The 26188-nt window shown below is 43.2% G+C and overlaps 1 protein-coding gene across 5 annotated transcripts in view; it reads left to right on the forward strand.

The window, feature by feature from the left end:
* The window catches only part of F2KP (fructose-2,6-bisphosphatase), a 146260-nt gene that overhangs the window by 46016 nt on the left and 74056 nt on the right, over nucleotides 1–26188 (forward strand). For all 5 annotated transcript variants that reach the window (XM_087377750.1, XM_087377766.1, XM_087377755.1 and 2 more), the window contains 10 exons: nucleotides 11771–11869; nucleotides 11973–12002; nucleotides 12158–12211; nucleotides 12947–13000; nucleotides 13080–13157; nucleotides 13374–13465; nucleotides 13672–13729; nucleotides 13952–14026; nucleotides 14298–14345; nucleotides 15661–15758. In XM_087377750.1, coding sequence (XP_087233876.1) covers nucleotides 11771–11869; nucleotides 11973–12002; nucleotides 12158–12211; nucleotides 12947–13000; nucleotides 13080–13157; nucleotides 13374–13465; nucleotides 13672–13729; nucleotides 13952–14026; nucleotides 14298–14345; nucleotides 15661–15758 — 686 coding nt within the window. The remainder of the gene's footprint in view (nucleotides 1–11770; nucleotides 11870–11972; nucleotides 12003–12157; nucleotides 12212–12946; nucleotides 13001–13079; nucleotides 13158–13373; nucleotides 13466–13671; nucleotides 13730–13951; nucleotides 14027–14297; nucleotides 14346–15660; nucleotides 15759–26188) is intronic.

Consider the following 26188-nt stretch of genomic DNA (forward strand, 5'->3'; position numbering starts at 1 on the left):
AGGTGTTTGGAATGTTGTTAAGGATGACAAAGTTGAATCACTTGATCAACAACACCAACGATTTGGAAACAACAGAATGCTAAGGCCCTTGCCCTCATTGGTCTTTGCTTGGCCGAGACTCTTGTTCATCATGTGGACTTCCAAGTCAACAGCCAAGGAGATTCGAGATCACCTCGAGACATTGTTTGTGGTAATAAATCACCAACTCTAAAGTCTTTCTGAAGCTCAAGTTTTATGATTTGAAAATGGAAGAGAGTGATGAGTTGAGTGATCATCTAGCACGATTTCAATCTCTTGCTCAACAACTCTCAAGTTTGAAAAGCGTGCCAAATGATGAAGGTAAAAGATGGCTGTCCTTATGAAGAGTATGCATGGAATCTCTTGCTTTGAGCAAACTCTTAAAGTCCTTCACCTTGCCACTACCATGTTTGATGATATGGTGGCACTCCTCATTGAGAAGGACCATCGCAATAAGGAAGCCTCTCTTGCCTCTCCTAGTATTAAGCATTTGGTTCCACTAGCAAATGGAAGGCCAACAAGAACATTATTTGCAGGTTTTGCAAGAGAAAAGGACACATTGAAGCTCGCTGCTTCAAGAAGAAAGAACAAGAACAAGAGAAGCACCATGCCAATCTCCTTGTTGAATAACAAGCTGAACCTGAAGGGCCCCTAGAGGAGATACATGCAGCTACAGCAGAGGTTGACGGCTTCTCTCTTGAGGACGAGGACCCTTACGACTAAGATTGGGCTTTCTAGGCCCCCTATGCTTATGTGTTTGTGTTGAGTCAATAAAGGTTCTAAACCTTGAGTTGCCCCTCTAAGCTAAATGTATTTGGAGTCACTATGAGGTACTCTGCCTTGGGTTGTCCCCCAAAAATGAATGTATTGTCTTTTACTTTGGTTTGATGGTATTGACCACCAAGTTCAGAGTAAGGGGGGGTGACAAGTGATGGTTTGCCCCTTGCCTGTCGCAAGTTGACTGAGAAGTCGCTATCATACGGGAGGTGTTGGATAGTTGGACTTGCTCTTTGCAGTATTGCGGTGGAGGGTACGGCGGGTGACACCAACAACTTTAGATGAAGTCAGAGAGTGTGTAGTGCGAGATGCAGAGGCCTTGGTCATAATTATTGACATGAACTTGGAGTCCATCCTCCTTCACTTTCACTTGGCGGACTCTACTACAAGAGGATGGAAGGAGGGGGATGCACTGGAGGATCACTTTGCCAAATGAAGATGATGAGGGATCAACTGTGAGGAGTTGGTCAATAGATGGATTCGGTTTAGTGGACTCTACTACAAGAGGATGGAAGGAGGGGGATACACTAGAGGATCACTTTCCCAAATGAAGGTGATGAAGGATCAACTGTCAGGAGTTGGTCAATAGATGGATTGATTAAAGGGGACAAGGAAGGACAAGCCTGCTGACTGTGGCAAGTCCAACAACATTATAAAGAAGAATGATAAATGTCATGATGACGAGGACTCTTCATCTAGTGGAAGCAAGAAAATGAAGAAATGCTTCTATTATGACCAGCTAGGATATTTTGTGAAGGACGACACAAAGAAGAAGGCTAACCAGAAGAGAAGGAAAGAGTCCAATCAAGAGTGAGACTCTAGAGGAGTCAAAGCCAATGTAGTAATAGAAACAAGAAAACTTTTCTTGGTCCATGTAAGAAATCCTAGATTTACTATATTTAGATATGTGCTAAGGAACAGAAAAGAGACTGTAATAGCACAGAACAAGGAATATTTGTATTGCTTGAGTGTCTGTAGTGTGTCATCCATACAGTTGGGCCTCTCTTATATTGAGAGTGAAGACTCACACATGAAAAGGTGTGTACTCCAAAGTGTATGCGCATGAAGAGGTGTATACCCCTTGTGAAGGATGTGACCTTTGATGAGAGGGTACATTACAATGGTAACGTCTCTTCAATAGAATGTGTTTCTTGTGAAGGGTTTTGCCCTGTCGAAAGGGCATACCCCTCCACAAGTGTCCATTCATCAAACCATCCATAAGTCTAAGGTATAGAGAAAGGAATACGTTACAAATTGTGACATCCCCTCCCACTCAAAATAAGACCCTGGTGGAGGTAATGAAATGGTGTAGAAAATATCATGGTAAATTCTGAAAATACTGCTGTAATATGTCAGGGTAATGCTGCAAGTGAGATTGCCAAGTAGCGTCGGAGTCATCCAGATCTTGCCAAAGAACAAGGAATTCTGTGATAAGTCGATGTTGAGTCTCTCGCTGTCGATGGTCCAGTTTATGCTCAGGAATAAGGAGAACATAATCATCTTCAATTTTTGGGACATAGTCACCTGCATGACAAATTGCTTCATCACCTGGAATATATGTCTTTAACCAAGAAATATGAAATGTAGGATGGATTTTATCCCATGATGGTGGTAATTCCAATTTGTAACTTAAAGGTGAATGTTTCTTGATGATCCTGAGAGTGTAGGCCATCTTCTGGTGGTTCTATAGGCACTTATAGTTTTAGTGCCTTTTAGGCCACATAGGACACTTAGTCCTATGTGACACCTAGGACACTTAGTCCTAGGTCTAGGTACAAGTACTTTGTACTCTTTCTTTTCTATTACTCAAGATTGACGTGACGGCTAAGACTCTATCAACTCTTTGTACCTTGCTCTCTCTCTATCATCTAACGATCTTACAGTGGTATCAGAGCCACGTTCCGATTTGTCTCCTGCCCGCGGACTTGCACCAGCCTCCTTCATCCGTACAGTTGTACGGTACGGACGATCGTACTCACAGCCTGCTCCATACTTGTGTCGCCGTACAGGCGTACTTGCTCTGTACTTGCTTTGTGGTACAGTCGTACAGATTCGAATCTGCATCGCCGTACACCGTACAGTTTGGTACCTGCATTCCATACACCGTACAGCTACGTATCTGAGCAGTTGTACAGATCCGTACGTGCACTACGTACTTGTCTGTACATGGTACTGTACTGCTCTCTGTACATGTATTCCATACACTCAGCATACCTGTCCGTACTGTGCTTCTGTACACTGTACACAGTTCAGCAGTACACTGTACTACATAGTACCTGCATCCGTACAGCCATACATTGGATTCTGTGCTGATATCCATACTGTTCCGTACATCAGTTCAGTACCCACGTTGTACGTTGTACTTGCATTGTACTTGCTTCGGGATTCGGTGCACTTTTGCAGACAATTTGTGGATAGCAGTCCTAATTTTGTAGTTGCAAGCCTTGAGGCTATTTTCTTTGGGATTTGGTCTGCAATTTCTTGTTTGTTTGCAGTACATTGGGTCAGATTGCAGGACATTGAGTCACTTTTGCAGGACATTGGGTCAGATTACAAAACATTGGCTCACATTTGCAAAATCTCAGCAAAATTTGGGGCTTTTCTACATTTGCCCTCTTTTTGGCCTATTTGCCCTCATTAAATTTGGGGCTTTTGCCAGATTTGCTGTTTTTGTAGTGAACATTGCCTACCACAGTCACATTTGGGTCAGATCTGCATTTGCCCTTTGATTTGGGTTGGAAATTCACAGATATTTGCTGTCATTTTTGGACAGCCAGCTCTTTGCAGTGGTAGCCTTGAGGCTTTTGGGTTTTGAGGTCTCTTTCAGGGTATCACATTTGCTATGGCTGGGAACAATCAAGATCTATTTGGTGTTCTTTGTGAAGATGATAAGTTGGATGGCACCAACTATCCGATGTGGTCTTATCTCATGAAACATATTCTTGTTGCAAAGCATATGTGGAATATTGTTTCTGGGGTTGATCTGAGGCCAGCCAATGCTACAGTGGTTGCCTCTACTGCTGGTCCCTTTGCAGGGGGTACTCCTCCTGATGCCTCATCTTCTAGCACTGCTGCTGCTGCTTTTCCAACTCAGGAACAGTCAAGATGGGATGCAAGAGATGCAAATGCACATTCATGTATTGCTTTATCATGCAAGAGAATCATAATTCCACACATCTGGTCTTGCAGGACAGCAAAGGATGCTTGGACAAATTGGCTTCTCTCTATCAGATTCGCAATGAGGCACATGTTGCATATTTGAGAAGGCAATTACAGGAAGTCAGTATGAATGAAGGTGACTCTATAGATGCATACCTGACAAAGGTTAAGGACCTCATGGAACAACTTGTCAGATTCACAGCTTGTCAGTACCACATTGAATGGACTGCTAGATACATATCAAGGGTTTGCTACAACCCTTTGATTAGTGGCCATGGGTAATCCAAACCACTATTCTTTTGATCAGCTAGTTACTTTGCTTTTGCAGGAAGAGCAAAGTCGAGCTAATAGACAAGCCATTATTCATGATCATGCATTTGCTTCCCAGCAGACATGAAGAGGCAAGGCTTCCAAGCCTATGGGCAAGCCTAAATTTGCGCATAGCAGCTGCAATTCCTCCCATGCATCTAAAAATACAGCAGATAAGTCAAAGAAGAAAAGATGCAACTATTGTCGCAAGCCTGGACATGACATTTCTGAATGCAAGAAGCGCATTGCTTCGGAGAAAAAGAAAGCAAGATTGACAGTTAATGCCTCACATGCTATTGAATCCCATGAGCCAACAGATGCTTCATATGCACATGCTCTTTAGGATGATTGGGCATGGGCTGTCCATTGCTCATTTGATCCCTCCAAAGCTGATGCACTCTTTACTGCTAATGATGCGCAGTCTTGGTATTTTGATAGTGGTGCTTCCAAGCACGTCACATCTTGCAGACAGTTATTTCATTCTTTAGCTGATGCACCTCGAGGGGGGACTGTCACATGTGCTAATAATGCTTCCTATGCTGTAAAAGGAATTGGAGATGTGCAGCTCACATCCATTTCAAGCCATCCAGTCACTCTGACAAATGTTCTTTTTGTGCCTGGAATCGAAGTCAAGCTGATTTCAATTTCAGCAATTGCCACTTCAGGTTTCATAGTGATTTTTGATGGCTACAAATGCCTAGTTTATGATCTTCGTGATGACAATGCCATAGCTCTCACTGGCACTTTGCAAAAGGGCCTTTATCACCTTGATCATCACTCAGCTGCACTTTCTATTGAAGCATTTGCTATTTCAGATTCACAGCTTGCTGAAACTCATCTTTGGCATGAGAGAATGGGTCATCTCAATTATAGAGCTCTTGCAAAGCTACATTCACAGCAGATGGCAAATGATGTACCTCAAACTCACACAGTTTCCAAACATGCGTGTGAGGGTTGTCTTTTGGGTAAGATGCATCGATTTTCTTTTTCAAAAGAATTGTCCAAAACTCTTACAAAGGAAATTGCAGCTAGTGCACAGTGATGTTTGTGGCCCAATGAGGACAAATGCCATTGGGGGGTACAAGTATTTCATGACTCTCATTGATGACTTCACAAGATATTGCTGGATATATCCTTGAAAAGCCAAATCTGAAGTTTTCTTATGCTTTCAGAGGTGGCTGAATATGGTTGAGAATGAATCAGGATGCAAGCTTGTCACCCTCAACATAGATAGGGGGGGAGAGTATATGTCAAAGGAGTTTGATGCATTTCTGTCTTCACGGGGCATTGTTCACTCATGCACTACTCCTTACACTCCTCAATAGAATCCTGTTTCTGAAAGGAAAAACAGGTCCACAATGGAGATGGCCAGATGCATGCTTAAGGCCAAGTCTTTGCCCAATAAATTTTAGCTTGATGCAGTGATGTGTGCCAACTATGTGCTGAATAGATCACCTACACGGGCATTGAAGACTGTTACACCTTATGAAGCATGGAAAGGCAGGAAGCCTTCACTTTCACACATGAGAGTTTTTGGGTCTCTTGCATATGTTCATGTACCATCTCAGCTGAGACATAAGCTTGATGACAAGGTAATCAAATGCATATTTATTGGTTACAGCCAGGAGAGCAGAGGGTATCGGTTATACCAACCAAATACTGGGAAGATTATTGTGAGTAGAGATGTAATCTTTGCTGAACATTGAGCTTCTCCTCTTGTGGACTGCAAAGCTAAGCCAGATGTTGACATGTTTGATGCCTTTGGCTCTTGGTTACCTCTGCCTGCATCAGAGGAAGACTTTGACCAGCAACATGAGCCTCCTGTAGACCCTTCAACAAGCAATGATCAGCCAGTACCCCATGCTGATTTACAGGTTTCTCTTCCAGCACAAAATGATCCCACTATTCATGATGTAGTGATTGAAGAAAGAGCTGTCAATAGACAGCAAAGGCAAGTTTCTAGATGGCTTCTTGATACATTGAGGGACAGCAAACAAGATCAGCCTTTTGCTGCCCGGACAAGATCAAGGAATAGACAGATGCATGGTCACTTTCTTGAGTTTGCACTCCTTGCTACAGCTTGCAATGAAGAGTTTTTGTGCCATAAAGATCCTTTTGACAGCAAAGAGTGGATGGATGCAATGAGAGCTGAGTTACAATCCATTGCCAAAAATGACACATGGGAATTAGTAGATCCCCCTCCCGGCAAGCATGCCATTTTTACCCAGTGGGTCTACAAATTAAAAAGAAAATTTGATGGCAGTATAGATCGCCACAAAGCCCGTCTTGTTACAAAAGAGTATGCCCAACAACAAGGCATTGACTTTGAGGAGACATTTGCTCCCACATCCAGGATTACTACCATTAGATATGTCATTGCCATTGCAGCCCATCATCATTGGCAAGTGCACCAGCTTGACATCAAAACTGCTTTTCTTCATGGGGATTTGCAGGAAGAAGTCTATGTCACACAACCTCCTGGCTTTGAGGTTGTTAATTTTGAAAACAAGGTATGCCGGCTTAGAAAATCCCTTTATGGTTTGAAGCAAGCACCCAAGGCATGGTATGCCAAAATTCATGCACACTTACTATCCCTTGGTTTTCAGAATAGTCCCACAGAACCCACTCTTTATGTCCGTGGAAGTGGATCTGATTTTTTAGTGTTTTATATGTGGATGATATGCTCATCACGGGCCCATATACTCAGCATATTGCAGCTTTCAAGGCTGATTTGCAGCAGGTTTTTGAAATGTCAGACATGGGACAGCTCCACTATTATTTGGGCATTCAATTTGCTCATGTTGAGGGGGGTATCATGATGTCACAGTCCAAGTATATTGGACAGCTCCTTGATCGTTTTCAGTTCGAGGATTGCAAGCCAATTTCTACTCCAATGGACCCTGGCTTCAAATTCTCAGCTCATGATGGGAGCCTGCCATGTGATATCACTCTTTATTAGCAGGTTTTTGGATGCCTTATTTATTTATGTCACACCAGACCTGACTTACAGTATGCAGTATCTCAGCTCAGTAGGTTCATGCACATGCCCAATTTACAGCATTGGCAGGCAATGAAGAGAGTCTTCAGATATCTCAGAGGCACTCAGGATTTAGCCCGCTTCTATGGTGATCAGGGTTCACTTACCATGCATGCTTAAACAGATAGTGACTGGGCAGGATGTTCCGACACCAGAGTGTTACATACCAGCAATTGTTTTTTGCTTGGCAATTCATGTATCTCTTGGCTTAGCAAGAAGCAACCAAGAGTTGCCACATCTAGCTGTGAGGCTGAGTATAGGGCAGCTTTTACTGCTACAGTAGAGTGTGTTTGGCTTCGATAGTTACTTACAGATCTTGGTATTCGCCAGGCATCCTCCACTATTGTCTACACTGACAGTCAGAGTGCTTTGGCCATTGCGCGTAACCCAGTGTTTCATGCGTGTACCAAGCATATTGAAGTTCACTATCATTATGTTCGGGAGCATTTGTGAGCAGGAGACATAGAGTTGTCCTATCTTCCCACAGAGGACAACATAGCAGATATGTTTACAAAGGCACTTCCTCGTCCCAAGTTCGAAGTCTTCCGACAGGCTTTACACTTGGTTCCCTTTGTTACATGATCTGACATCCCTTGTACATTCATAGGTGGCTATATCCTTTTGGATGAACATGTGCTACCATGATGAGAGAATACCAGGTATTCTGAGACGTTTCTAAAATACTTCAGCCCATCCCATGGAGGGGGATTTGTAGGCCATCTTCTGGTGGTTCTAGTGATGCCCTATAGGCCATGGCATGTGCCTTGTAGGCATAAATATAGGCACTTATAGTTTTAGTGCCTTTTAGGCCACATAGGACACTTAGTCCTATGTGACACCTAGGACACTTAGTCCTAGGTCTAGGTACAAGTACTTTGTACTCTTTCTTTTCTATTACTCAAGATTGACGTGACGGCTAAGACTCTATCGACTCTTTGCACCTTGCTCTCTCTCTATTATCTAACGATCTTACAGAAAGGTCCATAGTATCTTGGTCGCAACTTAGGAAACACAGACTTGACCATCTTGTAGCGATGTGGGGCTACAAATAACAACACCATGTCACCGGTTTCAAATTCAAGGTAACGTCTTCGTTTGTTGGGTGACCGTTGATATCGCTCTTGCGCTTTTTGCATATGATCCCCGACTTGGAGTAGAATATCTTGCATTGCTTGAACCAGTTGATCAGCTAGGGCCACTCGATGTTGAAGTACAAAATTCGTTGGTACAATCAGAGTGTGTCCATAAGTTGCTTGGAATGGAGTCATGCTGATGGCACTATGGAAAGAGAAGTGGTAGATACTTTTCCCAAGCTGCTAAGCATGATTGAATATAATGTCGGAGCATTTCTTTCAGAACTTAGTTCACTCTTTCAGTCTGGCCATCTGATCCCGAGTGGTAGGCTGAAGTGATGAGTAGAGTTATACCCAAGGACTCAAACAGAGAAATTGGTAAACTTAGGATCATGAGTGACTCTCGTGAGATCGAAACTGCACTATGTTGTGTTTTTAGAGGATGAGTTTGGGAATGTTCTTGGATTCATCTAGGTATATGCTTTTGCCGTATTAGCGGACATGCAGATTTCACCTTGTGAAGTTTTCGTCCAAGTTGTGGCCTGCTGGTAATGCAATAATTCTTTCTATCTTAAATGGTGCGTTGCCCTATCAGCTAGTTGGGAGAGACTAAAATGAAATCATTTAGACTTCACAAGCAGTTGTAGCTTGAATGAAGAGATTTGGACTACTTTTTGATTAGCCTTCTCCTTTAGTGCTAGCCTTCGTCATGGCTGAGTTTGCCCTTCACCTCCGGAGTGCTGACAGAAACTCAGTACGAAGACTTTGTATAAATGGATGCTCAAGTATGTGTGGGTGTGTGGATTTGTATGTGTGAGAGCATACTTTTATACTATGGTCTACACCCACTATTGGGTGCTGATGACGTCAGTGGGTATATCATAGTAGCTAGTCCTTGCTATGCGTGATGGAGTTTATGGTTTTCAGTCTTATGAGTGACTGTCGTGAGATTGAAACTGCACTATGTTGTGTTTTTAGAGGATGAGTTTGGGAATGTTCCTGGATTCATCTAGGTATATACCCTTGTGCATGTTTGACATTGAGAGATGGTTTGACTTTGATCCGTCCAAGGGACCAGAGACCTTTGTAAAGGTGAAGGACAACAATGTTTGCTCAGGTTGCTCTGGGAACAAAGGTGACTCACATGCATAAGGGAGGTGTCTTTGAGGGGATGCCAAGGATGAGAGTCAGATGGATGTAGGGACATTGAAGATTGTACTACAAGGGTTACACAGGGATGCTATGGGTGCCTCCAGAAGGTACATGGCTTGTTTTTAGAGCAAGCATGCAAACAGTTAGATTCATTGATATGTATATTCTGTGTGCTTACATTCAGACTTGAGTAGCATGCTATGCAAAGTCTTTGCTTCTTAGGTATTAGGGACTGGCTGGTGAAAGCCTTCTGAGTAGGCAGAGGGAGAAGTCTTGGCTCTCCTTCTATTGCTCGTTATTGGAAGGAGAACATGATCAACGTTTTGAAGCCTTCATGGTGGAGACAGGGACATCTACGGGTCACAAGAGTATATTGTTTCTAGAGGATTACTCATTTGAGAGCTCATTTAGAGCTCAAGGTCGAGGATTTTTGAAAAGACACTTGGCCTTGGAGATCTGCATAGATCAGTCACTGGGGTCTGATTGTTCAGGTGGGTTACTTATTGTTAAAGAGGAGACAAGTTGAAACAGACCATTGGAGCATGGTGCTTGGCAAGATCCAGGCTGTCCTTAGGTTTTGAGGGGGACAGTTGGATAATGTTTGTGCTAGAATTTCTCGAGAATGGTGCTGCCATTGAGCTTTGGTTGTACCGGGATTGTACCTGTGTACTAGGATGGTGTGCTTGCATGGGACTGGACCTGGAAGTGCAAGATCTGCGGATTCAAAGACCGAGTATCGAGGATATCTCCGACTAGTTTCTCAATTGGAGCTAATGAAGCAGTTGCATTGACGTGTCGGTATCGACCTGTGTTGGCTTGGTGACATGCGGCGTTTGGATTATCAGGGTCACCTCCCCACCTATGAGCCCCCAAATGAGGACATGGGAGAGGTGTACCAGCAGGTTATGAGAGATGCCACATGGGCAGAGAGAGGATTGGCATGGGGACAAATCTGGGAAGGGAGGCAGGGCTGCCACATTGGCAGCATGCAGGCTACCATGAGGGCAACATGAGCAGCAAGAACAGGCTGCTGACAAGCTCTAGATAGTGAGCAGAAGGGCACAGGCACCAGGACCAGGCCAAGCAGCAAAGGCAGATATAGGTTCTATGATCAGAACCTTTTCCTTCCTCTGCAGCCCCATTCTTTAAAATGGACCCCTCTAAACTTCTTGTTTGAAATATATTTTGGAATTGTGAAAAGGTACAATATCAATGCGAAGGATGTAGCTTGAAGTGTGGACAATGGACCTAAATCGTTTAATTGGCAGGTGTAGGCCAATTTTCTCTTGAAATGTTGAAAGGGGGGGGGGGGGGGGGGTGTTTGGCTGGTGTGGGGTCATTTACTTGGGGCTTATGGTTTTTTTGGAGCATGGTGGGGGCAGCGTTTGTGATGGCATTATGCGTCTCACATGTTTGCTCATGCTATTTGCCTTTTCGGCATGTATATGTACCTTGAGTGTCTTCACCCACGGAACGTGGTACTCTTACGTCCTGGAACGTGAGTAAAGGCAAGCTTCTGGTTTTGTTACGGTCTGCTGTAGCCTCATCACCTTTGGGCTTGTCAGTTTAGCACAATGTGGCCTTACCCCAGATAAGATGAGGAATCCAGAAGCCATACTGGCCTCCATTGCACTAGGCTTGTCTCTCCGAGAGACCATCCTTAGTCTCAGACCAAAGAAAAGGGGTTATCTTTGGAGTCTCACACAACATGATACGTGTGGAAAACAGAATGGAAGTTTTCAAACACGTACAAAACTTATGTGGAGGAATGTATGGAAGGTGTTTTTGATGGTGAGTTTTGTTGGATAATAGTGTTTGATTGATATGACTCGATTATTTGTAAGATTTGTCCTTGACGTGGAATATCTGAGTGTGCTTTGGATCTCATAGTACTTAAAGATTTGAGACACAAATTGAAGAGGTTCTTTGTTCATACTAGTTCAAATCCTTGATTATATATTCCAGGCATGCATAAAGCTCACCATTCACAGAGTTTCAAATGTGGTAATGCCTGCCCTTTTCCACAGATGTGTGTCATGACGTATCAATGAGTCCCACATATCACATATGACTCAAGATCAAAAGGGGCCTTCTCCAATTCTTACCGTGCTTTCTGGGATGTTGTTTCACACAAGTTAATCTACCAGAAGTTAAAGTTCAAGAGATATTTTTTGGTATCTGAATTCGTAGGCCACTTCGGCAGCTTATAGGTCACAAGTGATCTACGCAAATGTGGTTTTGCAAGGTGGGGCTGCCTGCACGTGGGAAGACTTTTACAGCGGCAAAGCTGACGAGATATCTGCGCTGGTTAGGTCATGATACCAAGCACTTCAATGTTGGGAAGGTAAAATTTAGAACAAAAAATATATTTCTTTCTTTAAAACCTTTTAAATATATTTTTGCAATATTGATGCACAATACGTGTCTTTGTTTTTGTTGCTGTGAAGTACCGGAGAATCAAGCATGGATGTACCCAGGTGAGGGATTGTGTTTTTAGGCATTATTTTCAATCTACCCAAGGCAACCAAAAGCATTGGTATCAATCAAGTTAATCTGTTACAAAATATGCTGGAGCTTTTTAAATCTGTTTGCTTGCTCACCTTATCCCACTCCTTTGTTTTGCAATCGGTAGACTGCAGATTTTTTCCGAGCAGACAATCAGGAAGGTGTGGAAGCTCGCAATGAGGTAAGCTACTTGGGCTACTTCTACACCAAAACTTTGAAAGTAGCAATGCAAGTACTGTTGGAAAACAAACCTACACTTGTCTGTAGCATAGCTAATACAACATAGCTAATACCCAAACACTGCCCAGACAGTAGGCTGTATGCCAGCTCCAATCCAGGGCTGTAGGACAACCACCTCAGGTGCGTTTGGTGGCCCATGTGGCTGCCCTTAAACCAAGTAAAGAAGGATGTGCTCTTGCTGCCCATGTGGCAGACTCCCTACAGGGCCACAATGTGAGACCATCTAAAGTTTAAACCCTTGCACAGAAAGGTGTCAAGCCCTGTGCTCTGATCGTTTTTGGGGGTCAGGGTGGGACATTGACCCTTATATCTCATCAAGCTCTACTAGGAATGTGGAGTTGCCTCTTCTTGTCTGCCCTTCTTTTTCTTCTCTCTTTGGGTAGGTGGGTTGTTAATGGATTGACAGATTTGAGTGTATCACAGAAGCTTTGGTTTACTTCCCAACCATATGAAGTCTGATATTGGGATTGGCCATCATTGGGGTTATCTGATTGTTGAAATTCTACTTATTGTGGCAGTGTTCAAATCTTTTATGGAGTCATGCAAAGTTAATGTGGGGGGGGGGGGGGGTTTAAAATAGAAAGAGATGGAAAAAATAGAAGTGCCTTCAGAAGGCTTATGTTTACTTGTAAACAATCTGTTGTGACACTTTCTGCTGAAATTTGAAGCTGCACAGGTTGCAGTTTTAGCAATGGAGGATATGCTGGCCTGGATGAAAGAGGGTGGACAGGTAGTTTAGAAGTTTTAGGCCATTTATTGGTATCTCATTCAGATAGACTGCTCTTAAATTGTGAAGTACTTGTTTGCAGGTTGGCATATTTGATGCAACTAACACCACAAGACAGCGTCGAAATATGCTTTTGGAAATGGCTGAAGGGAACTGCAAGGTAAGTTTATTAAGATGCTAGAATGTCCTTATTGTGCTGGTCTTTGGAAACTTGTGCTTAAAAAAAGGTGGTCTGTTACCTATTATAAAACCCAAGTAAGGGTTCATTTCAGACAACGGCATACTTTGAAATTCCTTTCGTGCAATTCTTGGCAATATGAGTAGAGGACGAATTTAAGAGGTAATTTCTCTCTTATTGTCATGTGGCGTTGCACAGGTTATCTTTTTGGAAACTATTTGTAATGACCGAGCTGTAATTGATAAAAATGTGGCCCTCAAGGTTCAACAGAGCCCAGATTATGCAGATGAGTATGTGTAATTGTCATTTGCTGGGTTGTGTTTGCTGTTTGGAATCTACTCATTGTAGGCAGGCCGCAGGTGGTTGTATATCGTAAGCTCCATTGGCTTGCTAGGGACATTGGAAGTTGGTTATGCATGTCTGGATGATATGCTAGACTGAAAGATTATGAGCATTTTTGGGCTTAGATCATAACCTATTCTCATCCATATCTCAGGTCAGATTATGAAACAGCGTATAAAGATTTCAAGACTCGCCTTGCTAATTATGAGAAGGCAAGCTATTTGTGATTGTGATTCACTATCGTTTAAAATGAATGAGGCCAGCTTATTCTCTGTCTTAGCTTACAACAGTCATCGCACATTCATCACATCCTTATTTTCTTTTGATTGCTTTTTATACACTCAAAATTTTCAAGTTTATATCTACAAACCGCTTGACTTTCCAGGATGCAGTGGCGCTTTTTGATTTGATCTCCGATTGATTCAAATTCTCAGGTGTATGAACCTGTTGAAGAAGGTTCTTATATCAAAATGATAGACATGGTTAGTGAACGGGGAGGCCAAATACAGGTACTTACATTGGAATTATTATGAGTACTCTCCAGAAAAGGAGCAAATAGCAAGCTAGCAATGTTTTTACCCGATTCTGGTGAATTTTATGTAATTGTTGTCTATTCAATATCAGAAACTTGATACATTATATGTTGTGAATGTAAGAGCTTTCTAAGTGTTAGAATTTCTTTTAAAAATAGAACTTTATGGAAGATAATCATTCTTTATTTATTTGTGTCTAAGCTTGAGAATCAGCATATCACTGGCTACTGTTCACATTTGTCTGCAGGTAAACAATATAAGTGGGTACCTACCAGGACGCATAGTCTTCTTTTTGGTATGTTTTCCCGGAAGGCAATACTTCCACAAAAGAAAACAATTTGACTATTTATGACATCCTTGATTACTGCTCAGTATCTTCCTAATATTGGTTTTTTCATAGAGGTAGGTTTTTCTATGTGTTGTGGAGGAGGAAACATGATTCAACCGACTTCTTACCTGATTCTTTAAGAAATATGGCTATATCAGAGATATTTGTTTTTAACAATCTGGTTTGCATATTACATCCCAAGAAGAACAGTATCTCGGTAAAAGCAAGTATAATCATGACATGGACAAAGAATTCAAAAATTTTATTCTAAATTTCTGTACCATACACAGTCTAAACTTAATATATTTTGACCCTGCATTTCTGAACTTTCTCCTCTCATACATGTACATATGTATGTAGGTACATATGTCATACATACATGTGCATGTGTGTTTTTGTTGGTGTGGATGTGAATCCCTGAACATGCCAAAACTCATCCTCTAAAAACACAACTCATAGTGCAGTTTCAATCTCATGACAGTCAACTTTGAAAACCATCACGCATAGCAGGGACTAGCAACTATGATATCCCCACTGACATCATCAGTGCCCGATGGTGGGTTTAGAGATAAATCTCGAAACTGTCTGGCTTTTCTGCTTGTGCCTCTGCACTTTCTGATAAGCCCAAGCTATGAATGGCTACCCATTTACCTAGGTTAGCTCATATAAGTCTTAAAACTGTCTGGCATTGCTGCTTGTGCCTCTGCTGTTTCTGGTGAGTCCAAGCTATAAATGAATACCGAATCATCTAGGGTAGCTTCTTCACTTGAAATACCTTTGCAATTTGTGGCAAGCCTCTCCATTTTTGACATTTTGTCTTGGCACAAATGTAGACAGTGGGTTAATGTAATGATGCTCGTATAAATCTCAAAGCTGTCTGTGTCTTCTCTGATAAACCAAGGTATGAATGGATACCCAAGCATGCAAGATTGCTAGCTGCACTCAAAATAGAGCTCATAGTGAAATTAATTTCTGTTACACCTCTTAAATTATTCTCTAGACTTGCTCACAGACATTTGGTAGTACGCCTCTCCATTTTGGAGCTTTCCTCTCAGGCTCAAACGTTCGTGTAATGATGCTTCTATAATTATCAAGCTGTTTGGCATTGCTTGCTGTCCCTTATAAAACTAAACTATGAATAGATATCCAGCCTCAAGGGCTGCTACTTGCACCTTAAATACAAAAGTAATATCTGTTCATTCTTTATAGAATTCTGGACCTGCTCATGAGCAGTTGGTCGGCACTTTCCACCTGTTCTCAACATATATATTGGATTTTTCAGGTGAACACGCACATTACTCCACGACCAATCTTACTTACTCGGCATGGAGAGAGCCAAGATAATGTCAGGGGACGCATTGGTGGAGACCCTGCTTTGAGGTACCATTGTGTTAAAAAGTTTGATTATTTGTAATAAATTCGATGAACATATCCGTGGTCATAGTGGAAGATGCATGATTGATCTTTGAGATTCTTCCATTTGCACGAGGAATGGTCTTTTCAGATGTCTATTTGTTTACATGAAGGGCAAGCATTTAGCCAAACCCAGATTTATGGGGTAACCTCATACCTGACAATCCAAATATTTAAGCCAGAAGTAAATCACACATATGATTCCACCTTATCCATAACTATGCAAACCTGTAGGTGTGTCTATTCCTGATGGGGGGTAACACTTCAAAACTTACCTAGGGCAAGGTATGTGAAAGGCAGAGAGAGAAGTAGAAGTAGAAGTAGAGTCTATTAACGTCCTCGGGGGGCCAAAAATGACCCATGGGACTTGTCTCAATACAATGTAAAATAGAGTCTCCTCAAGGACAGGGGTCAGGACTCTATGAGTTCCTGACGCCAGGTAAAAAGATGAGTGACAAAAGATCCCAATGCTGTCAGAGAGACAGTAGAGAGAACTGATGTCAGCTGAGCGGAGTCCTCCAGTATCTGCTGGTAGTCCTCCCTGATGTGTGCATATCGAGGGCATTGTAGAGCCACATGTGCCTCTGTTTCAACTGTTTGCTTGTCACAAAGGGTACAGACTCTAGCATGTCTGGGCTGATGCATCCAAGATCCCTTCTCAATTGCAAATGTATGAGATCTGGTACGAAACCTGGCTATGTTTTTGCGATATAGAAGGGGGATAGGTGTGCTAATATAAGGCTGAGCATGAGTCTCTATGGACATGTATGTAGACCAACATGTGGGATTTATGTTGTCTTGGTAATATTCCAGCTTTACCCTCTTTTCACTTGTCCGCCAGTGAGTTTGCAAAGTGCTCAGTAAAGACAGTTGAAACTCTTGCATGGTGACCTTTTCAGGTGGCATGGTCAAATATGCTTCCACTTTCCATCCGCTGAACCATTTTCTTATGTTAGTTGCCCATCCTGTACAGATGATCTTACTTTTGTGGTTCTTTTGAAGCTATATATATTACTTTTGTGGTTCTTGATGTGAGTACTAAGGGAGAGAGAGCAGAGTGTGTGAGCAAGAGAGCAAGAGAGTAGGAGAGTGAGAGCTGAAAGCAATAGTTGCAATAGAAGAGTGTGATACAACTGAAGAGTGGGATAGGTTTTGTCTAAGTGACAAAACCTTATCCTTCACTAACCGTAGTTAGTGAACTAACTGTGGTTAGGGGGAAAAACCTCTAAAATGAGGAAAAAGTGCCCCTAACCTACTTATTACATTACATTGGTCACTGCTAAATTAAAACAATAATTCTAACACCCCCCTACAGTGCCAATGTCATGTACAAGGAAATGATCAATCACCAAAAGGAGATAAGTTCAGGGCACTGCGAAATGCCTCAAACTTTTCACGTGGAAGTGCTTTGGTGGAAATGTCTGCAACATTGTCATGTGTTGACACATAGATCATACTGATCTCTCCTGCATGCAACTTCTCTCTGACGTAGTGATAGTGAACCTCAATGTGCTTCGTGCGAGCATGAAATACAGGATTCTTTGCCACTGCAATAGCACTCTGACTATCAGTGAGAATTGGAGAAGGACCCTCCGATGAAAGATGAAGATCAGCAAATAAACGATGCAGCCAAACACATTCAAGTGTCGCTGTGAAAGCTGCCCTGTACTCAGCTTCACATGAGGAGGTAGCCATTATAGACTGTTTCTTGCTCAACCAAGAAATGCAAGCATGTCCTAGAAAGAAACAATTCCCATTGGTGGACTGCCTAGTATCATAGTCTCAATCTGAGTCACTGTAAGCATGCATGTGTAAGTCACCCCCCCTGGGAAACATTAAGCCAAAAGATTTTGTAGCTTGCAAGTAACGGAAGATGCGTTTTACAGCCTGCCAATGCATAGTCTTTGGGTTGTGCATAAACCTGCTCACTTGAGAAACTGCAAACTGAATATCAGGTTGTGTATTGCAGAGATAAATGAGGCATCCAACAGCCTGACTATAGAGTGTGACATCAATTGATTCACCTGCATCATGCATTGTATGCTTCAGTCCCGGCTCCATGGGAGTAGCTATGGGCTTACAATCCTGCATGTTGAATCTGTCCAAGAGTTTCTGCACATACTTGGATTGAGACATAACGATGCCACTTTTCTCTTGAGTGAACTGGATCCCCAAATAAAAGTGTAGCAGCCCCAAATCTGACATGTCAAAAGTGGTCTGCAATTCAGCTTTAAAATCTGCAATATTATCCTCATTTGACCCTGTGAGCAGTAAGTCATCTACATAAAGAATGATGACTCAAATATCCCCCCCATCCTTCTTGATGTAAAGGGTGCTCTCAGTTGGGCTATTGTGCAGCCCCTTGCTGGTCAGAAAGGGCATACGATGCACGTGGGGCTTGTTTCAGCCCATACAAAGCTTTATTCAGCTTGCATACCTGAAGTGCATTTCCTGAAATTTTAAAGCCCGGAGGTTGTTTGACATAAACCTCTTTCAACAAGTCTCCATTAAGGAAAGCTGTTTTAATGTCCAACTGATGAACATTCCATTCAAAATTTGCAGCCATGGCTATAACTAACCGGATGGTTGTCATTCTGGATGTAGGAGCAAAAGTCTCCTCATAGTCTATGCCCTTTTTCTGAGCATATCCTTTTGCAACCAGCCTTGCCTTGTACCGATCAATGGACCCATGTGGCTTTCTTTTGACTTTGAAAACCCACCGTGTACCTATGGTATGTTTACCTGGTGGCAAATCCACAACTTCCCATGTCTGATTTTTATGAATGGACTGCAATTCATCGTGCATGGCATTCATCCAATGCACATTATCCTGTGCTTCTTCAAATGTCTCAGGCTGCTCATCATCAAGAAGAGTACCTGCATAAGCTGATTCAACTAAAAGAGCTCCCCGCCCATGCCTTACTCCACTACGAGTTCTGCCAGGTAATGGAGCATCAATTTTACTCTCCTTGAGAGTTTGTAACAGCCAATTTGGAACTGTTTTTGCTGCATGTATATCTGCAATTTCTTGCTGAACAACCTCTTCCATTGCTTGTGGAGGTCGTAAGACATCCTGTGGCTGAATCGGAGCATGTGGAGGTATCTGTAAATTGTGATTTGCATCATATATATCAGCAGGGGAACCCAAGGCAATGGGTAGTAATCCCTCAAAGACATCATCGGAAGAAGTAGGCCTATCAAATTCAGCTTGAGTGTGAGCTGGATTTTCTGAAAATATAACATCTCTACGGACAATAATCTTGCGTGTGACAAGATTGTAGAGACGGTAGCCCTTTCTCTCTGCACTGTGCCCAACACAAAAACACGAAAATTATCCACAGAAGGCTTTCTCCCTTTCCAAACTTCATAGGGAGTCTTGGTCTTCAAAGCTTTTGTGGGAGCCCGATTCAAAACATAATTGGCACACATGAGACCTTCAAGCCAAAATTTGTGAGGCAATTTTTTGCTTTTTAGCATGCATCTATCCATCTCGATAAGAGTACGATTTTTCCTCTCAGCTTTGTCACTTTGCTGAGGGGTTAGCCTCACTATAAGCTGATGTGCAATGCCCTTGTCTTTTCAAAATGCATCAAAATCAGTAGACAAATACTCCCCTCCTCTATCTGTGCGTAATGTTTATATCTTGAGTCCTGATTCATTCTCAACCATGTCTGCAAAGTGTTTGAAAACCATAAACACTTCTGATTTGCGTTTCAGCCCATAAACCCAAGTGTAGTTGGAGTAGTCATCTATAAAAGTGACAAAGTAAAGATGAACACCCAATGATGGAGTCCTCATGGGACCACAGACATCACTATGAATAAGCTGTAATTTTCGAACAGCTTTTACTGATCCATCCTTCTTGAAAGGAAATCTATGCATTTTACCAAGAATGCACCCTTCACAGGCATGTGGAGGAGGTGTTTCAAGAGGAGGCAATGCATTAACCATAGCATGTTTTTGAAGTGTCATCAAGCTGCCATAATGCATGTGTCCATATCTGGCATGCCATAACTCCGCATTCTGCATAGCAGCAGTAAGAGTGGAAACTGCAAGAGCATGTGCTGGCCTTTTCTCATACATGTCAAGCTGAAAAAGACCACGTAACAAAGTGCCAGACAATCTCAAGGCATAGTCATTTTCTCTGTCATGGACTGCAGACTTGTCATCTTCAAAAATGACCTGAAATCCAGCTCTATTAAGAGTGGACACTGAAAGTAGATTTTTTGTGATACTAGGCACATATAAGACATCAGAAATTTTGAATGTTGAGCCATCAATGGCTGTAAGTTCAACTTCTCCTGTACCACGAACTAAATAGGAGTTATTGGCACATGTGATCTTTTTACCAACGGGAGGTGGATGCAGAGATGTGAAAAGACACTTCCTGGAAGTGATATGCTTTGAGGCACCGCTATCAAAATACCATGTATTTAGTGTCTCATTGACACTGAAAGCTGATGCATCCTTGGAAGAATCATAACTGCATGTTAGAAAAGCATAAGAGTCATCATTACAAGTGGCTGTAATATCCGGAGCAGCCAACTGAGAGTCTGAAATGCAAGACAAGAAGGCATAGTCATGTTCCACAAAGTTGGCTGTAGCTTCCTCATTGTCAAATGCATGAGGAGCTGAATCTGAAACAGCCATACCGGAGCTGTTTTTCTTTTCTTTTGCAAGCCTCTTCTTGCATTCTCCAATGTAATGACCTGGCTTTTTGCAGTAATGACATATACCCTTCTTCTTGGGCTTACTTGCATCACCCTTAGCCTTTTGAGAAGGCTGTCCTGAACCACTGGAAGGTTGATTTGCTGATGTCTTTGCTTGTCCCTTTCCTTTAGGCTTGAATTTTGAAAGCATGGCATGTTCACCTGCTTGTGAAGCCATGTTTTTCCTGGTCTGCTCTTCCTGCAACAGAAGTCCTATCAACTCGTGAAAATTGAGAGGATTTGCACCCCCCCTCAATGACAAATTTAGCGAGGTATGAAAGCTGAGATAAGACTCAGGAAGAGAATTCAGAGAGTGGTAATCATCTCTGAATCATGAATGATCTCATCAATATTCAGCAATTGCTCTCGTAAATCCTGTAGCTTTGTGAGGTGTACTGACATGGAGTCACCCTCTTCCATATGTGTATGAGACAATTCTCTTTTCAAAAAAGACACCCTGGCATCATTCCGAGCTGCATACATGCTCCCCAAAATATCCCATGCTGCCTTTGAGGTCTTACACGACCGGATATGCGGAATGATGAATCTTTTCACTGAAAGAGAAATACACGACAAAGCTAAAGCATCACGTGAATCCCATCTCTTTTGCTCTGGAGTAGTAGCTATAGCTGCACCAATAACTTGTCCTACAACTGTACCCTGTGCACGACCTCTACCTCCTCCTTGCTGGGGAGGGGTATTAGGTGCCACATTTGCTGGCCGGATCTCATCCCCATTTACATAGTCCCACAAATTACGGGAAATCAGAATGTTGCGTACCATAAAACTCCAGAGGGAGTAGTTGGTACCATCCAGCTTATCCTCTTGTGAGAGACCACTGAACTGGAAATTTGGTGGGCCATGTCTGAGAAAGAAAATACAGCAATTGCAAATCTGAATTCCCTTGTTGGGAATGGAGTGCACAATTCCCAAAAAAAAATACAGCCAAACACTGGCTGAAAATGCAACTCAAATCTTTGTAATGTCTCTGTTAGAAATTTGCTAGAGCATCCAATCTCTCCCAAAACCTGCCAAAAGTGCTTCAAAACACTTACGGAAAGGCAGTGTGAATTGAAACCTGCAAAATTTCTCTCCCAACACAAAAGCCCCAATTTGTGGCTTGAAATTGCAACCAGAAAGGGGCAAATGGTCTAAAAGTCCCAAAAATGCAAGAAATTGTAGTGCAAAACTAAAAGCCCCAAATTTCGAGTTAAAATTGAGCCAAATTTCACCCAAATAGTGAATCTCTTGCAAAAGCCTCAATTTCTTGGCCAATCTTTGTAATTTGCTTGCAATGTGTGCCAAAAATTTTACAAAAGCCCCAAAATTGTAATGTGTCTGCAAATGATTCAGAAGTCCCAATTTCTCTGCAAACAAAGATGCAAACAGAGATACCTGCAACAAAACCAATGTCCTTTGCAATGCCCACTCAACTCAAAAACACCCACGTGTGATGTATGGCAGACAAGAAGAGCTCGTACTCTTTGTTGAAGCTGGTGCAGATTTGTACGGATGTTGGTACAGTACGGTCGACTTGTATGGAGAGTACAGTCAGTTGTACGAAATCCATATGCCTTGACGGTTGTACGGGGAATGTACGGACAAGTACTGCGTAGGAACTGCAGTACGGCGTAGGTTTGTATGGAACGGGTAGTACGGCGCATGTACGTACGGAACAGGTAGTACGGCGCAGTAAACGATGGTACGACGGTAATCTCCAAAAATCCGTACGGAAGTTGTACGGACAATCAGCGCATGACTGTACGGATGACGAGCAGAAAGAGCAGGGAGCAAGGTGGCTGGGCAGGGAGCTTGCGGGAGTTGGAGCTTGCGGGCAAGGAAGCTAAGAGCAGGGTCTTGCTGCTCTGATACCAAATGTGAGTACTAAGGGAGAGAGAGCAGAGTGTGTGAGCAAGAGAGCAAGAGAGTAGGAGAGTGAGAGTTGAAAGCAATAGTTGCAATAGAAGAGTGTGATACAATTGAAGAGTGGGATAGGTTTTGTCTAAGTGACAAAACCTTATCCTTCACTAACCGTAGTTTGTGAACTAACTGTGGTTAGGGGGAAAAACCTCTAAAATGAGGGAAAAGTGCCCCTAACCTACTTATTACATTACATTGGTCACTGCTAAATGACAACAATAATTCTAACACTTGAGAGAGAGAGAGAGAGAGAGAGAGAGAGAGAGAGAGAGAGAGATTAACGACCACGGGAGGCCTCGCAGGCCTATGGGACAAAGTGACACCAAAGGGAAAAACACATACAAGCCCTTGCTGAGTGCTATGCTGAAATAAAGAGAGCTCAGTGGCTCAATCAAAGTCAAGTACAAAACATACCATATCATGTGCTATCTGCTATCTGGAGCAAAGAACTGGAACTGGAAACTCAGAAACCGAAACTTGGCTTTGGTGGCTCGTCTATGAGCGGTGAAAATGTCTCGAATTTGAGAGAGAGAGAGAGAGAGAGAGAGAGAGAGAGAGAGAGAGAGAGAGGAAAGAAAGACATTAATGTCTGCAAGAGGCTTCACGGGCCTATGAGACAAAGTGTGAATCCAAAAAGTATCTCATACAAGCCACTGAGGGCTGAAGCAAAGGGTTCACTAAGACCCTTGCTAAGAACTAAAAGCTGAAAAACTGAAAGCAAAAGCTAAAACGCCAACATTCTCAGCTAGTGAACAAAATACTAGAGTAGCAAAGTAACATGAGCGTGTCAGGCGCTCAGGGCTAGCACTCTTAGTACGTGCTCAAGTTTCATATATCCAGGTAACCTGGTGGCACTTTGATGAGATGTGAGAAGCTTTTGTATCTGTGTCTGTCGAGTTGTCACGCGATGTGGAGGAGGGCGTGGTCTCCTCGATCTTTGGATCCGGTGTGCTACGTCAAGGACGATGCCTCCTCTCTGGTGGTTGCCTCTGAGAAGGGATGAGATCGATCGTGCGTACTCTGGGCTCTCTCCGCGTTGCACGTGGAGTGTGTGTCCCTTGTGCACCTCTACCGTTGATCCATGCTGCTCTCATCTCATCAAGCTCTTGTCCCTCGGCTACGCTGGCAGCTGACTCAAATGCATAGAATTCTGTGATCTGTCGATGGTGACCTGTGGCATCAGCCCATTCTGCTCTCTGGCCAGTTGCATCAATGTGTCTCTCTGTCGGCGCATCTCAAGTAAGCAGAGCCCAACACAAACCTGATCGTGAAAATGTATCAACCGTGTGAGTGGGCCAAAGCCCTGTCCCTCCTGAAAGAGGCAATGATATCGTCCTCGGATGTCATAGTAGACTGGGTAAACACATAGAAGAAGTTCCTTTGTCTCGATCTCCCCCATCTGGCATAGTGTGCAAGTCCTCTGCTCTTTGGGTATGCCGGGAGTTCTCCCTACCTCGATCCGTAGCTGATGTGATGAGACTCGTAGCTGACCAATGGCGATCCTCAGTGCATGTGAAACTCTCCTGTCCTCAAGATACTGAGGTCTGATGACAAGACCGTGCTCTGAGATCCTCAGGAAGTGATCACGGTAGAACTGGATCTTGGTGGAGAGCTCCTCTTCCCCCCAAGCCCTAGATGTATGGAGTTGGAGGAGGTCTAACCGTATGATACAGTTGATTCAGACTTGTGGGATCATCTCGGGTGGTGCATCAAGGCTGTACTAAAAGCGAGGAAGTCTGTCCATCTGAATGCCGTAACTACCAAACCATGTGGATACCCGTGCGTACCATGTTGTATCGACACCACTCTCTGCTAGTCGCTTGGAGGACTCTAATGCCAGTCTCGGTAGTCTCCACTGGGGAAAGGACCAAACTCTGTGGAGAAATGTCCCCATCTGGAAGATGGCATCAACCTCGAGGGGGTCATGGCGAACTCTGCCTGTATAATCTGATGAGGGACTGAGGGTTTACTCTGATCCCATGGTCACCTGTAATCTCTCAAATCTCTTCCATTCTGTCGCTGAAATGTCACTCCGCCAGAAAGGTGCTACGTACATGGCAGTCGGTCTCACTAGTGTGTCAAAAGAGCCAGCCCTTCGTCGGGGGGTCTTGGAAGTGTGCCTGGAAGCATTGTCTCTCTAGTCAGGCCAGAGCACCCCGTCCTCGTGTGAGCTCGAGTAAATGTCTCCCATATGCTGTCACTGGGGCATCTGCATCTGCTGACTTCCTCAGGATCCCTAGCTCTGATGCATCCATCTCCGGTACTATGAGGTAATCCTCATCGAAATCTAACAGGCCCATCTGTCTGTTCCCAGTTCGTGCATTGAAGTCACCAAGGAGGAGAGTGTCCCCATGTCTGGAGAACTCCGTGATATCATCATGAATAGTCTCATATGGGCTGTGCCCATCAGTGGTGACCTCTCATGCATAGGATGATGTTTTTAGGGGAAAATAGCATATTGCAATGAAGGTCGGCTGTGTGTCTGGTAACTGGATGCGGATCCACATGTGTCATGCATGCTTCTCCTTTCGTACCATAGAGAGGAGTGGCCTCAGATGTGATTTGAAAAGGACAGCCACACGTCCGGATCCTCGTACCCCACTATCCCTCGTCAATTCTCTCCTGTGGGTAGACTCCCATGTGTATCTTGTCACTGTGGGTAGCCCTCTCTTTGGGCTCTCGTGTGTTTCAGTATAGAAGATCACATCTCTATTATGGTATGTCTCCAAGAACCCCCCTGGGTCGGACCATAGGGTGCCATTACAATTCCACAGTGCCATCCTCAATTTGTTTTTGCATACTCACCACATCAGTCAGACACTGTCATTTGCTGCTGTCCCCTTCTCCTCCTGGTGCATCTCGTGCTTCTTTTTCTACCCTCTCACAAATGATCACCCTACCATCTTTGTAAACTTCCCATTTCCCCTCTTTCCTTGCAGCCATAACACGTACCATCCCTTCCCTTCTGTGCTCCTGCTGTAGGAGTGTGAGATCTTTATCTAGAAAGATCTTGGTCCCCTTAAGTGCTGCCCATGTACTCGTAAGGGTGTGAGATCTGTGGGTGTTTGCAGCTTTCCCACCAAAGGCCTCGTTGGTGCATCTGTTTTACCCACTCTCCAGGCTAATTCACAATTAAGTTTTGATCCCATTTTGTCAAAGAGGATTTTGGTGTCTGCCATGGGGCTATCACCTACTGTTAGGCCTCTGACCAGCACATTTAGACTCTTGCTGTCCCGTCGTTTTTCTTCCGCAATTGTTTCGGAAATGATCCTTCTTTTCTTTGGTGTTGTGTCTTTCTTTAGTACATCTTTCCATGCAAGCATATCCGCTGTCTCCTTCGTGATTTGTTGTGTGAACTCGGCATGTTTCCATTGTACCGTTGTTTTCAAAGCTGTCATTTCCTTTTTGAGTTGTTCATTCTCTGATTTCAGCATATCAATGATCTTGTACCCTTCCTCTGACGTCCCCTTCGCATTCTTGAGTTGCTCTATTTGCTCTTTAATGGTGTGCAGCTCCTGATTAAAAGGTGGCTGAAACTCCCCTTCTTCCCAATGAGCACTTGCTTTCAGTTTGTCATTCTCACTTTGGAGGGCATCAACATGGGCTTCCAATGTCTCAATTTTTGAGGTCAAATTGCTGTTGTTTTCACCCAAAGCACGAGTAATGTCCTGCATCATTTTTTTTTTTTTTTCCGAAAAAGCAGTGCTTATTATATTACTTCGAGAACAAAATACAAGAGGTCAGCTTATAGCTGACGGGCTGCGTTCA

This window comes from Dipteris shenzhenensis, chromosome 1 (assembly GCF_047967505.1).
Source record: "Dipteris shenzhenensis isolate YYH24624 ecotype China chromosome 1, Dip_SZ_1.0, whole genome shotgun sequence".
Classification (NCBI taxonomy): Eukaryota; Viridiplantae; Streptophyta; class Polypodiopsida; order Gleicheniales; family Dipteridaceae; genus Dipteris; species Dipteris shenzhenensis.